This window comes from Arachis hypogaea, chromosome 10, assembly GCF_003086295.3.
Source record: "Arachis hypogaea cultivar Tifrunner chromosome 10, arahy.Tifrunner.gnm2.J5K5, whole genome shotgun sequence".
NCBI lineage: Eukaryota > Viridiplantae > Streptophyta > Magnoliopsida > Fabales > Fabaceae > Arachis > Arachis hypogaea.
Window position 1 is genome coordinate 4,090,322 of NC_092045.1, and position 15,548 is coordinate 4,105,869.

At 31.6% G+C, this 15,548-nt stretch overlaps 1 protein-coding gene and 1 long non-coding RNA gene across 2 annotated transcripts; both read right to left on the reverse strand.

Moving 5' to 3' along the window:
- Positions 1 to 6,562: 6,562 nt before the first annotated feature.
- On the reverse strand, positions 6,563 to 7,456 carry LOC112718133 (pathogenesis-related protein 1-like). The gene has a single exon (XM_025770030.3). The coding sequence runs from the start codon at positions 7,293 to 7,295 to the stop codon at positions 6,726 to 6,728; it is 570 nt and encodes a 189-aa protein (XP_025625815.3). The 5' UTR covers positions 7,296 to 7,456; the 3' UTR covers positions 6,563 to 6,725.
- Positions 7,457 to 10,930: 3,474 nt separating this feature from the next.
- Positions 10,931 to 12,007, reverse strand: LOC140175451 (uncharacterized). The gene is made up of 2 exons (XR_011866257.1): positions 11,620 to 12,007; positions 10,931 to 11,520 (listed from the first exon to the last, which is right to left on the reverse strand). It is a non-coding gene; the product is annotated as an uncharacterized lncRNA (long non-coding RNA).
- Positions 12,008 to 15,548: the final 3,541 nt, after the last annotated feature.

Here is a 15,548-nt window from a genome sequence, read left to right on the forward strand (position 1 = left end):
AAACCTGATAATATATACAGTGAGCAAATAAGACACAGTATCGGTTCACCGAACAAGAATTAATACAACGATTAAGAGAATAAACAATTCATCAAACACTTGGAGTGCTTGCAAATTTGAAATAATGTTCATCGATTAAGAGATAATAAAACTCATTGAATGTTATATCATATAGCAAAGCATTCAGAATCTAAAAATGAAAAAAAAAGAAAATGAATAAAAAGGAAAAAGAGAAAGAGAACCGAAAATTGAGAATGAGTAGAACGAAGAAGAGCATGCAGAAGCGAGAGAATGCCGATGGAGAACACGAGAGTCGTTGGCGGAGGAAAGTTGACAGAAGAAGTTCTTTCTCTTGGTCTCAGAGGCTTGGACATTGTGACAAGATCTAGAAATGCGTTGATAAAGGAGGCGTCTTGGCTTGATCTCAGTAGCTTTTTGGCAACAGCATAAAGGAGATGAACTTTAGTAGTGACGACGGTAGCAATGGCGGAGGAGGCGGCGACGACGGCGGAGATGGCGGTGGAGATGGCTATCGCAATGTTAGGGTTTCAGCAAGCTCTCATCCTTTGCTTTTTCTCTTCAAGTGTTTTTTTTTTTGGATTTTGAAAAGAGTTTTAATTATTTGGTAACTTAGTTATGATAAGAATGGGTTTTATTGTTAGCTATCTTGTGGGAGTTTATCAAAATGTCATAGATAAAATATATTATGGAGGTTTTTAAAACTCTCACTAAAAAACACCCACAAATATATATAAATTTTGTAGTGTTAGTCGTTTGAGCGGTTATTTGATGTTTAGCTCAAGATTTATTAATTAGTCTAGATCCTTCTATATTCTTGATGTTATAGTGTAGCTATATATACTGAATACAGGGAATACAGAGAGAACATCATAATTTGTGTTTTCAAAACAGAAAATTACCTATTTTCTCTCTTTTGTGATATTGTTATTAAATTCCAATAATCTCTACATGGTATCAAGAGTCTCGTTCTTGTACATGATCCATGGCTACTAGTGCTGTTAATTCAGATTCTTCAGTCACCTCTTCCTCTTCTAATTCATCATTCATTCCACGATCCTTTGATCATGCAATACGTGGCAAGCTCAATAAAAATAATCATAAGACTTGGCAACAACAGGCTTTGGCTGCAATCTTTGGGCAAGCCCTTGAGGATTATCTACACTCTGACAGAATGCCCTTACAATTTGTGTCCGAAACTGATCGAGCTGCTGGTATTATATCAACCGATTACAAACGATGGAGGGAAGAAGATTACAATATTATTTCCTAGCTTCTTGCTTCCATGGATGAATCCTTCAAGAATAAAATGATAGGTTGTATTTTTGCTTCTAATATCTAGAATAGAATTGAAGATTATTTCTCAAAATTGATTCGATATAGGGGCTGAAACTTATAAAGAAACAAGGTCTTCCTAGTGCTGACTATGTCTCAAGAATAAGAGAATTGTTGATTCTTTAGCATCTTTAGGTTTTTCTTTGACTACTGATGAACATATTGATGCTCTTTTGGAAGGGCTCAATGAAGATTACCAAAAGCTAATTACTACTGTTTCTACTAAACCTGAGCTGTATTCTCTTCAAGAGGTTGAGATGTCCATTCTATCTCATGATGATATACTTGAGAAATTTTGCAAATCTTATCCGTTTCTTGCTCAAGCACATCTCATTCAGTCTGCAATTCCTTCTTCATCCTCTGCTGTAGAAGTGGGCGAGGTGGAAGATTCTTCAGAGGTGGTCGTGCCTCCTTTGCTAATAATAATCGCCTCCAATGTCAAGTATATATGCGGCCAATTTGGTCATATTGCGTGGTATTGCTTCCAACGATTCAATCAAGAACACCTTTCCCTTTCTCAGATCTCAAGATTTTCACAGCCCAATTCCTCCTCTTCTTCTGCTTCTTTGCATTTTGCAACTCCACCCCCACCATCATCATCTTTCCATTATCCCTCTGCCTATATGGCAGTTCCTTCCTCTGTTTCTGATCCAGCGTAGTTTTCTGATACTGGGCTCTCATCACATTACTCCTCATCAGTCAAATCAGCTCTCGTGTTCTGAATATTCGGGTCCTGAACAGATTCATATAGGTAATAGAGCAGGTATGCATATTAAACATATTAAGAATTCTTATCTGCATGCCCTTGATTCTGAAAGATTTTTCAAATTATAATCTTTAATTCATGCACCTGATATTACTAAAAATCTTGTGAGTGCCTCTAAATTTGCAAAAGATAATGCAGTATTTTTTGAATTTCATGATGATTTTTGTTTTGTGAAGTGTAAGCACACTAAGAAGATTCTTCTTCAAGGTTTTAATACTGGAGGGCTCTATCAATTTCATAATGTTGCAGTTTCAAGACTCACTAAACGTTATCCACCTGCTCTATTTTCTATTTTCTCTTCCAATTTTCAATTGTGGCATAAGAGACTTGGACATGCCACTACTAACACTGTTAAAACTGTTCTTCAATTGTGTAACTCTATACAATTTTCTAATAAAATGATGATTCTATACCTGTGTTGTGTAATGATTGTGCATGTGCCAAAATGCATAAATTATCTTTTCCTGATTCACTGACTTCTTATAATTCACCTTTACATCTCATTTATTCTGATGTTTGGGGCCTAGCTCCATAATTTCTCATTTAGGATATTCCTATTATGTAATGTTTACTGATGTATTCTCTAGATATACATGTCTTTATCTATTAGTGAATAAATCTCAAGTTTTTTTTATACTTTTCTGCAATATAAGACTTACATTAAAAAATTGACTGGTTACCGTATTAAATGTTTACAATCTGATAATGGTAATGAGTATATCTCCAATTCTTTTTCTTCCTTTTTACAGCAGTCTGGGATTGAGCATAGGTTCCCTTGTCTTTACATTCATGAGCAGAATGGAAGGGCAGAGAGAAAATATCGCCATCTCACTGAGATGGTTTTGATGATGCTCTCTACTGCACATATGCTATTAATATACTGGGATGAAGCAGGTTTAACTGCTGCTTTACTTATTAATAGACTACCCACTTTTATTTTACACAATAAGTCACCTTTTGAAGTTCATCTAAACCATAAACCTGATTATACTCTTCTAAAGGTCTTTAGCAGTTCCTGTATGTTATCCTAATTTGAGGCCATATAACAAAATCAAGTTTAATTATAGATCTCACTAGTGTGTGTTTATAGGCTATGCTCAAAATGATAAAGGGTATAAGTGTTTGTCACCATCTGGTAGAGTATATGTTTCAAGAAATGTGTTATTTGATGAGAATATCTATCCATATTCTCTGTTATTTTCTGGGAGCTCTGAGTCTCTCAGGAGTACTACTAATGCTTCTACTAATGAATATGTTCCTAGACCTTTAGCCTTTAGGCCTTCTGATCCTGTATTGAGAGGTGACTCCATCCATTCCATGCAGTCTAATGATGTCCCTGATATGTCCATTGATGCTCCCAATCCATCTCCTATCAATACTGCTGTGACAGCTCTATCCATTGTTTTCTCACAACCAATTCCAATATCTAGCATAGAAATTTGTTTACCACCCGTTCAGCCTGACTCTGTCCCTGGAAACATTCATCAAATGGTCACTAGGTCCAAGGCAGGCATTCATCAACCTAAAGCACATTTTTCTTGCCTGAACTCTCAAGTTATTGATGTAGCATTGCCTAAGAATGCCAAATCTGCTTTGAGCATTCCTCATTGGTTTCAAACAATGCAAGATAAATATCAAGCACTGATTAGGGTCAACATATGGACACTTGTGTCTCCCCCAGAAGGTGCTAAGTTCATAGGCTGTCGTTGGGTGTTTGCTGTCAAAAGATTGCCAAATGGACAGATTCAGAAGTACAAAGCTCGTTCGGTGGCCCAATGCTTTTATCAAAGTGAAGGTTTTGACTTTGAACAGGTATTTAGTCCAGTGATTCGACCAGCTACTATCAGGTTAGTTCTTAGTGTTGCTTTGTCTAGAAACTGCGTACTTCGACAATTTGATTTTAATAATGTATTTCTCAATGGAGAATTGCATCAAGAAATCTACATGACACAGCCTTTGGGATTTGAAATGGATGTTGCGACAAAAGTTTGTAAGCTTAATAAATCCCTTTATGGTCTAAAACAAGCTCCAAGGGATTGGTTTTTAAAATTAAGTACTACTTTACAAACCTTTAGTTTTTACAATTCAAAGTCTGATATGTCATTATTTATTCGTACCTCCTTTAAATCTGTTATTTATATCCTTTGTTATGTTGATGATATTATTATCACTGAAAATGATGCTGTTGAAATTGATGATATGATTAAGAAACTACACAACATATTTTCGTTAAAAGATTTAGGAAACTTAAACTATTTCTTGGGCATTGAAGTAGTGAGGACTGCTAATAAGTTGTATTTGTATCAATCTAAGTACATTACTGATCTTCTTTCAAAAGTAGGTATGCAGTGTGCTAGTCCTATGCCAACTCCTATGCTGTCCTCTTTGCAGCTCACAAGCAAGGGCTCTAAAGATTTTGAGGATCCCAAACTGTATAGATCTGTAGTTGGATCTTTTCACTATGCAATTATTACTAGACCTGATTTATCGTTTGCTGTTTGTAAAGCAAGCCAATTTATGCATGCTCTTAAACTGGCTCATTGGAAATCAGTAAAGTGGATCCTTCGGTACTTGCAGGGAACGAAGGACCAGGGCCTGGTTTTTCATAAATGTCAGGACTTCAAGCTCTATGATTTTTCTAATGTTGACTGGGCTTCAAATTTTGAGGATCAGAGATCAGTGTCTAGCTTTTGTGTATTTTTGGGAACTAATATTTTGTCATGGACTTGTAGAAAACAAAGTACAATCATCAGATTCTCCATTAAAGCAAAGTTTAGGAGTTTAGCTGACTGTGGAACTGAGATTATTTGGTTCACAAATCTACTGGCTGAGCTGCGGATTGGCCTGGCTACGGCTCCTACAGTATTCTGTGATAATCTCAGTACGATTCTTCTCACTGCAAATCCAGTTCTTCATAGAAAGACTAAGCATTTCCAAATTGATATCCAATTTGTTCGAGACTTGATTAGGCAGAGGCAGCTGCATGTTGTTCATATTCCAGAAAATGATCAAGTTGCGGATGTCTTGACCAAACCTCTGTCTGCAGCCTCTTTTATCAAGTTTAGGTGCAAATAAACGGAGAGTTATTCCAAGACCAACTATCATTTTAAGGAGGCTGATAAAGATAACACTTAGTTAGTCGTTTGAGCGGTTATTTGATGTTTAGCTCAAGATTTATTAATTAGTCTAGATCTTTTTATATTCTTGATGTTAGTTATAGTGTAGCTATATATACTAAAGAATACATGGAATACGGCAAAATTTGTTTTTTCGAAATAGGAAATTACCTCTTTTCTCTCTTTTGTGATATTGTTATCAAATTCCAATCATCTCTACATATATAATAGATAATAGATTATATCCATACACATATTATTTTTTAGTTATTGCATAAGTAACTATCAAATTAACACATATTTTTAAATTTTATCATAATTGAATTTGAAAAAATATCAAATTCTTAAATTAATTTATTCAATTGATAAATTTATATTCATAACATCCATAAATTCATACACATAACATCTATAATTTTGTACTCATAATATTCATAAATTCATAGTTTCATACGTATGATGTCTATAATTAATAATTTTTATAATTAATATTACCAAATTTTATGCATCTTATTGTATTCTTCAAATTATTTCATATGTGCACTAATAGGTCATAATTTTAATTATTTTAATATTTTTTATTTAATATTTATATGTATACTTATTTATTGATTTTAATATGATGAATTAATAATTATTTTTAAAAAAATATTTTTAAATTTTTGTTTATATTTTATATTTTATTTTTTATTTTTTAATAGTTTATATGTAAAATATGAGTTGTATAGTAGAAGTTGTTAAAAATTTTTAAATTAACTTTCATAATTTCTGTGAAAAATTGCATTTTAATGGATAATAATGTGATTGAGAGATGTTAGGAATTTGATTTGGAAGAAACAAAAATTAACTTTGAAAAGAACATTTATAACATTAAATACGAAGAAAAAAGGTGGGTGATAAGAAGGATGAGTAATAAAAATGTGTATATTACTTGCTTATCAAAAGAATAAAAATTTTTACATGAAATTTCTATATTTAATTAATTTTTGACTACCTAGCATGCATCACTCTTAAGTTAAATTAAATTAAATTCCATTCTTATCAAACCATGTAGATTGAATTGAATTGTCATTAATTAAAATTATTTAAATTTTATTTTTTAAAATATAAAATTAATAATTATTAATTACAGTTATTTAAAATTTGACTAATTAAAAATTATTTACCTATACATTTTCAAAAAAAAAATACTGAATTTAAATTCATTGCTTTGTTTTGGAAAGTTTTTGTCACACACAAAACATCAAATTCACAAATCACTAACAGTAAAATGCAAGTTCGAACAGGCGGTAACTTGGTCTAATGATGGCACAACAACTTCCACATATCTATGTAATAGAATATATTATGTGAGAACACAAGTGATACAACAAAGTACATACACAAGGGAATTTTGGTTGAAAACCAAAATTAAATGTTTATTTAATTAATTCAACATTCAATGAGAAATTTAAAGGAGGAGAGAGCATAGCGGAACATATATAGATGTATTAATTCTCATCCAAACCACTATTGTTCTTATTGAAGCTTAATGGCACTTGGAAGGGACTAATATCATATGGCCACTGATCAATAAAGTTGCCTGGTGGATCATAGTTGCAGCTAATGATGGTGCTTTGGCCATTGCTACACCTTACCTTGGCGCACCCAAGGCGAACTGAGTCGCGCCAAACCACCTGAGTGTAATGGCCACAAACCTTGCCAGAAGCACAAGTGTTAGAGTTATAGTCATAGTATTGCTTCTCGTCCACCCACAATTTCACGGCAGCAGTGCCGGTGAGATCGGCACTGCTCCATGCAAGATTCTCACCATAAGGACCACCAGAATGCACCAATTGGCAACGGTCTCTGAGTGAGTTAGCATGGTTTTGTGCATAACCGGCAAGGGATGAATCCCACCACATAGGTGCAACCCCAACTTGGGCACGTGCTGCATTGTGAGCATTGAGGTAGTCTTGGGGTGAGTTTTGGGCATATGAAACTTGTGATGTTATGGCTAGGGTTAGGGCAATCATGAGAGCAACCAACATTATTGAGATCCTAGGATCACGATCACCCATGTTGTTGGCAAGTTTCTTTGCATTATTATGGCGAGGACTTGCTTTAACCTATTTATATTATGAAAAAGTCTAGGGACCAGCAATTTTATTGTATTTTGGCCAGCATGTAACCAGCAGAGAAAGGTGAGCCATTGGATGAAATCTCACATCAATCTCACACCATCAAATCATCATTGATGGCTAGTTGATGGCTACTAATCACAAATGTTGCTACCCCTAGCATTGCTCTTATATTATATGAGAAACTCTTGCACCAGCAACTTTTAATAAAATTATTATTGTAAGGACTTGCTTGATTATTCATGTGCGTAAAATTTTAATAAATATAAATATAAATTATATATTTTTTGTGTGTAAAATTTTTATAAATATGGATGTAAATTATTACTGACTAAGTGTCGGCTAAAAATTGTTCATATTATATATATAAGAAGTAATTTTCTGGGGTTGGTTGAATTCTTTTAATAGTTTGCAAGTGAAGACGTTCATGGGGCTGCTAGTTGCTGGTCTTTCCCCATAGATAATTCATAGTTCTACCAATCACTTTTGTTATATAATTTCTCTTTCTGGATAATAAAATACATATATATTTCAAAATAATAATGTCTTGAAAATTTTTCAGGAAAAAAGGTATGTTAATGCCCAATTTGATTTGTCAGCAAAACTGTTGTATATATATAAAGCACAATAATAGGTATAAAAAATTAAGTTTTAATTATTTAGTCAATTTATTATTTTAAAATTTTTTATAAACCTCATTTTAGAGAATTTAATATTAGAATTTAAGATTTAAAATAAAAAATAAAAAATAAAAAATTAATTAATATTAATCGAAAATTAAAAATGTTAACTTTCTAATTAAAATTATTAAGATAATATAACTAATAAAAAAGAAGAAAACTCCACCCTATAAAAAATACAAGTAATAAATAAAAAAAATCATTTGTTCAAATAATAGATGTTTATAAATCATGAAAGTCTTGTGACGAGGAAATTAAATATTAGTATATCTAGAAATAATTTACGTAGATTACGTACTGGCGGCTAAAGACTGAAGAAGGCTCCAATCCAGGGGCTGCTCAAAGGGTTTAGATTGTCCTCTTCTGAGAAAAAATAAATAAATAAATAGATCATTATTGGTGAGATTGCGTTATCCTATGTATGGTGGCTTTCATTAGAGAATATTTTTAATATGGAAAATTTTATGGTATCTAAAGAATTGGTGTTTAATTTATTTAAAAAACAAAAAAAAATTATGAATTTTACTTTTTATATTTGTATTATATATATAATATAAAAATTAGATATAATAGAAAATACCTTTTAATAAACAGAGGAGATAGTTTAAAAGTAGATCTTTTTAATTTTTTAATTATTTAATAAAGCATATTTTTTATTATTTAATATTTTTTTATCCTATTTAAAGAATATAAAATAAAAAATTACATTTGATTAAATAATTAAAATAAAATTAAGAGAATCCATTCCTAATTAAGTTGAGTTACTACTACAGCCTAATTGTTATCAACTGGATGTCATTGTTTAAGTATGATGTGCCACTTTTGATTGTTAATTAATGGCCTATTGTGGTGGAAAAATTCACTCAAAATTTTGTTCACATGATAGAAATGATCAAAACCAGATGATGCACGTCAGTCGTTGATGATTTTTAGGTAGGTTATTAATGCTAAAACTAAAGGACATAATTTATTTAATTAATAAGTAACAAGTTGCAAAGTTTCGTCTATTTTGTGTTTTAATTGTTACTTATAGATGAAAAGACATTATTTGTCACATGCATATTGGAAATTTTGACAAGTTGGCTAGCTAGATATTTTATCTCATTATTTCACTCGTACACTTTTGAAGAGGATTAGTCCATAACAAATTAATGACTAGATATGTCTTGTACCAGGGGCAGAGCAAGAACGTGTTCTTGGAGAAATTAAAGAAAACAGTAGCATTGAGAGTAGAAGCGTAAATGGAATTCAATTGTATTTTACTATTATGTAAGCTTACATTCTTCTTAGGCACTTACAGCCATAGGTATCAAAATAGAATTGGTACGGTGATTGAATTAGTCAAGTTAAATTATTAATTTATTAATTTATTGATTGAACTAATAAAATTAATTTATGTAAATAAAAATTATAAAATTATTAAAATATAAAATTTGAAATAAAAAATATATATCATTCACTAATATTTTGTGAAAAATCAAATCTTAAATTCAAAAAATAACAAATACAAAAGATTAAGTACGATTTTGGTCACTACGATATAGGTTGAAAATTTTGTTGTCTTCAATTTTTTTTATATAAAATCGTTTCTAAGGTGTAACTTGATTTTAAAATTTTTCTTTTTACTTAATCTTAAATTTTATTATCAAATTATCCCTAATCAAAAAATTATAAAATAAAAAAGAAAGAGAGTGTTTTGGAGTTGAGAGAAAGAAGTAGAACCACGAGGAAGGGAAAATAGTGGTGAGGGAAGCAGTGGCAGGGACAAGGCAGTGGCTGTGGTGGTTGTCGACGCTGGTAGCTGCAAGAACAGAAACAAAAGTCACGACATTTGTCACGGTGGAGGAGAGGAGAGAGGGAAAGAAGAAGAATGGGTTGCTCGTCGGTGGTTGGGATAATGGGACCGGTGGTGGCGGATTGGTGGCAACAGCAAGCTTGTGGAGAAAAGAGGCCAGCTTCGATGATCTCTATTCAGTGAAGGAACTGATGGCGAGCACGGGTGAATGACTAGGTTGGAGAGGGACGAAGGAGGGAGACGTTGGCTTGGGTTTCGACAGTGGCGCTAGGGTTCGGAAGTTTTGGGTTCGTGAAGAGGGGAAGAGAGAAGTGGAACCGCATAATAGAGGTTACCTCGGCGATGAGTGATGTAGAGAGAGATGTGGCGGCACTGTGACGTGTTCTGGCTTTCGACGGATGGCGACGGTGGGTGGCAGTCGGGAGGAAGAGGAAGAAGAAAAGAAGGGAAGAAGGAAGGTAGAACTGGCGCAGTGAGGGCAGCGACAGCCGGAGGTTGGGTTGATGGCTTCTGTTTCTCCTATTTTTTATTTTGATTCTATTTTCATTGTTTGCGGTGCTTCTGATTTTGATTCTATTTCTTTGAATTTATTGTTATTATGCTTTTAATTTTATTGTTCTTCTGATTTCATTATTCTTTGATTTCTTATATTCTTCTGATTTCTTCTTATTGTGCTACTGACGATGAAGAAAAAGAAAAAGAAGAAGAGATGTTGCTGTGATGGATAAGAAGAACTGGGTATTTTGGTGAAGAATGAGAAGGATATTTTGGTACGAAAGACGATTTTAAAACTAAGTTAAACCTTAAGGACGATTTTGTATGCAAAAAAAGTTGAGGACGAAAATTTTTTTGGCCTATACCTTAGAGATCAATATCGTACTTACCCCAATACAAAGATACACATAAAATTAGTTGGTATTATTAAATTCACAACTATTTTTCTCCAACATTGCTCAGAACAAAATCTCATTAAAAAAAATTCAATCAACAAAGTAACTAATGGCAAAACAAATCAGTATTATCACAGCAACAATCAACAATCAACAAAATTCATAATAAGCTAAACTAATTTATAAACCAAACAAAATGAAATTATGGTGTTCTTCTCAAAAAGTTTTACCATAGTAGAAGAATAATCTTTATAGTTTATACCTCAAACAAAACATAACAATTGTGATGTATTGCTCTTTTCACACAGCGATGACCAGTTTCTATTAATTTAGAGTAACAGCACTCTAAGACATATAATGATTAATTCACAAAGATCAAGAAAAAAGATATAACTATACATGTAACAGTTCAAACCATCCGCTAGTATGATATTGTCCGCTTTGACACATCAGATCTCACGGTTTTGTCTTTGACCACTCGTCAAAATGTGTCATGCTAGGGAGAGATATCCACATCCTTATAAGACATGCTTTGTTCTCCTCCCCAACCAATGTGGGACCTTACAATGCAAGAAAGTAGAAAAAAGGTACGGAAGAATGAATGAAACTCACCACATTTCTTGCCATGAAAAAAGTTATCCTTGCCTCCAGTTTTGTAAAAGAGATTATTGATCAAACTCTGTTTAACTTTTTGGATAAAATTAATTAATTAAATAATAATAATAAAACTGAATGAAGAAATTAAATTTACCTGCAGATGCCACAATCATCACAGTGATACTGGTTATTTGAAATTAAACCTGATCAAGGATAAGAAAATTTTAGTACAAGAAGCAAAATTTAAATAAGGAAAAGTAGTTCAATCAAAGAATCTATCAAACTAGGATCAGAGGACTTACATCATCATCAAAGAATTTGCAAGTGCCACAAAAATACTTGCCCATGTATACCGACGACGACATGTTGTACGATTGCAGGAAGCATAGCTCGAGCATTCACTGGCGGAGGCGCGGCTAGACGTGAGCAGTCGAGTACATAACACAGACTGAGGAGAGAAGCGAGATTCAACTCGCGAGTATATGATGTGGTGGTTTCGGAGAGAGAAGCTAAACCTGACGACGCGGCGGCAGACGAAGTTGGACTAGGCAAAGAGGTTGGCGACGCGACGAACTGGCTCTAGCGAGAAACGACAAAGCGTGCTAGATCAGGCAAAGAAGCTGGTGACAGCAACGGTGAGAAGAACGGAGCGGCAATGGAGGCTAGGTTTGTCTCACAAGCTCTCTGAACTTACTAGTTATGGTTTCATTTTGGGAAAGGGATTAAAAAAAGTTCAAACCGGCCGGTTATTCAAAATTGCTGGTTCAACCGGTTTATATTATTTTTTATTAATGTTTTATGATCTATCAGTTCCTAACCAAATTCTAACTACCTCTAATCTTAATCTCACGTATATACTTAGAATAATAAAACTTTCCTTAACCAAAGATTCATATCTACATCAAAACACACACAAAATAAAGACATAGAACAAATTTTTTTTACTAACGAATTGTGCCTATTTATATTAGAATATATATATATATAAAATTTTCATAAATTTCACTGAAACTAGGGGTTATATACTATTTTTTGTGTCATATATTAAATATTTGTAAATATGGATGTTATTATATATTATGGTATAATGTCTCTTTATTACATACATATCAAGCATTACAATAACTACCTTATGTGCATTAAAAAATTAAGAAAATTATCTTTCAATAAAAAAAAGTGATTGACAAGCTTTTGGTATAAAAATTTTCAGTAAGAAAAGAAAACTCTCATCAAATTTATTCGTACATTGTAAAAGAGTTTATGTCAACAAGAAATCGTTTTCAATTCATGTAAGAAAAAATTAGGAGAATGACAAGAAAAATCAAGTTAAAATCCATGTGTTTACATCTGTATATTTAGCATTATAGGTATTTTAACAATCATGAATTACATGAGTCATAAGTAAATGAGAAACATCTAAAAATTATATCAATCCGACTAACAAAAACATTCAAAATAATATTTGAATAACATTGTATTATCATAATTTTTTTTAAATTTATAGTGACAAAAGATGGATATAATGACACTATATAAAAAAATTATTGAAAAACTTTTATTCTTTATCCCTCTTTCCATATCATCTTCAAGAAAAACGTAATGCAAAATCTGTGCTATTCGGTTAAATTAAAAAGACCAATACATTATCGCATGATGATTAAGAGCTGGATATTAAGAATATAGACACTGAAGATTAAGCACTTGGTTAAATTCATGTTAAAGATAGAAGATTGGTGATGGATTTTGTCATAGTTACATAAAATAATAGAATTAAAATTTTTTGTGTCTTATTTAATTTTCGTTGAGTAACTATAATTGTGGTTATGATTTTTTTTATATGATTATCATTAGATGCGAGTAAAATTTGTCAATGTTTTGTCTTTACAATTTTGTAGTTCCATCTTTCATGTTGTTACTATTAGGGCTACTTACATTTTTCAGACTATTCTAATGGTCAAAGACTCTTTTCAAATAATTTTTAAAGAAAAATTAAGTACCGAACTATTTTTTATAAATTATTTTATATAATAATTTTCTTTTGAAAATTCTGAGAGAGTTAATATTGACGACCAAGATCATCTAAATAAAATTTAAGCCTAGTATAATAATATTAGGTGTTACATGAAACAAGTTATTATTGCTATTTAAAATAGTTAATCAACATCAATAATTCTATCGTCATGACTCATGAGAATATAAAAGAATCACCATTAGGGCTTATTCTTTGTCCTGTTATAAGCTCAAGAATTTAGTATTTATTTGATGTACTACTCTTTATTTTCCTTTATTGAGGATCAAGAATTTGTTAATTATCTAAAAAATTAATGTTTAATATTACTTGAAAACTGTTTTAATTTTTAATACTATACTTGAAAATTCTTTATATGCATGTTATGTACATGTATACAAGGCAAAAAATTAAAAAAGCCTTGGATAAACACAACCATAGTTATAAGCTAAAGTTAATAACCACAAAAAACTACAAAATCAACAATGCAAGAACGATAATAGAAAGTGCAAGTTAAACTTGTAATACATATTAGCCGATTATTACATTCTTACATGTTGGTATATATGGTAGAGTACTAACATGTTTTATTTAGTAAGTAGTAATAAAAAAGAAACGATACACTTGCACCATTTTTTATACATTTTTTTTATGTAATAGACAATTGTTTTTTTTTTTTCTACGAAAAATAAAAGTTGTATAAAAGAAGTTAAAAATTCATATGTAATTGTATTCATGTGAAGTTGATAATTAAAAATTGTTAAATGATAATTTAGTCAAACTTATCAAATTATTTAATGACTTTCAATTATCAACTTCACAATACAACTGCACGAAAGTTTTCACCGTATATAAAAAATGGTGCATATAACATTGGTCGTAATAATTAACTAATAAGGGCGACGACCGTGAATGTTTCCTGGAGGACTGTAGAGACAGGCAAAAAAGATGAAATCCTTTTTCCACTTCATTTCAGCGCACCCAATTTCAGTAGTGTCTTTCCAAACAACCTGAACGTAGCATTCACAATCATCACCAATGCACGAGTTGGATTCATGGTCGTAGTGTGCTTTCTCCGCCACCCAACGCGCCGTCGCCACTCTTCCCGTAAACTTTTCGGGTCCCTCATGCCACGCGAGATTATGGCCGTACTTATGGGACTCCGATGGCCTTGGTTTTCCCTCGAGGGGATCTATGATGTGTTTCTTCAAAAATTCGTGAGCTTTTTTTTCTAGGTTTTCATTCCACGTTAATGGAGGAACCCCAACGCTTGCTCGTGCAGCGTTGTGGCCTTGCAAATACTGTTCTTGATACTCTGGCGACTCAGCTAATATGCAAAATGGTAATAATAATATGCTTACAGAACTTATTATTATTACCATCTTCATCCTCATTTTATTGTTTTTTTGCCAATGTTTCGCAAAAAATTAGACAAGTTTTTGGGGTTGGATATGTATAATGTATTTATATTATATCATAGTTGCCTTTTGATGTTCTTGAATACATGTATTGATTTAATTACTAGATGATGGAGAATGAAATAATATAAAATATTAGTTATCAATCAGATCAGCAGAATGATTAAGTATAATCGATGACTCTTGATTCTGATCTTTCATAATAACATGAGGTCAAATTAAAACAGCTTATAAATGGCTGAATCAAATAATATAAATATAATTTCTTAAAAATAACTATTTTTATTGCTAAAAATTACATCATGTATGTGTGATTTAACTTGGTATAAATCTCTCTCTCTCTCTCTCTCTCAAAAACTATGCATATATGTACAATTTCACATATTAACTACAATGTATCAAATTAAATACAGTCGTATTATCAATTATCTTTGGCTCTGATCTTTCATAATAACTTGGGGTCAAATTAAAAAAAAAAATTGTAGGCTGAATCAAATGACTCATCGAACCTAACAAGTAATTATTATATGCTCCTAAACCTTCATTTATATAGTTGAGAATTACTTTTTGTAGCTGTTAGCTTTATTACCATAGTTATTTGTTAAATTCGATCAGAAATAATTCCAAATTATTTATGCACATCTGTTTATTTTATATCATACGAACTAAGGAAAAATATTTAAGAGATAATAAAAATGAATCTAAATTAATTTAAAATTATTTTATTTTATTTTTATTAATTATTTTTAAAGTAAATATATAGTATTAAATATAATAAATATCTAATGTTAAATATTATATATAT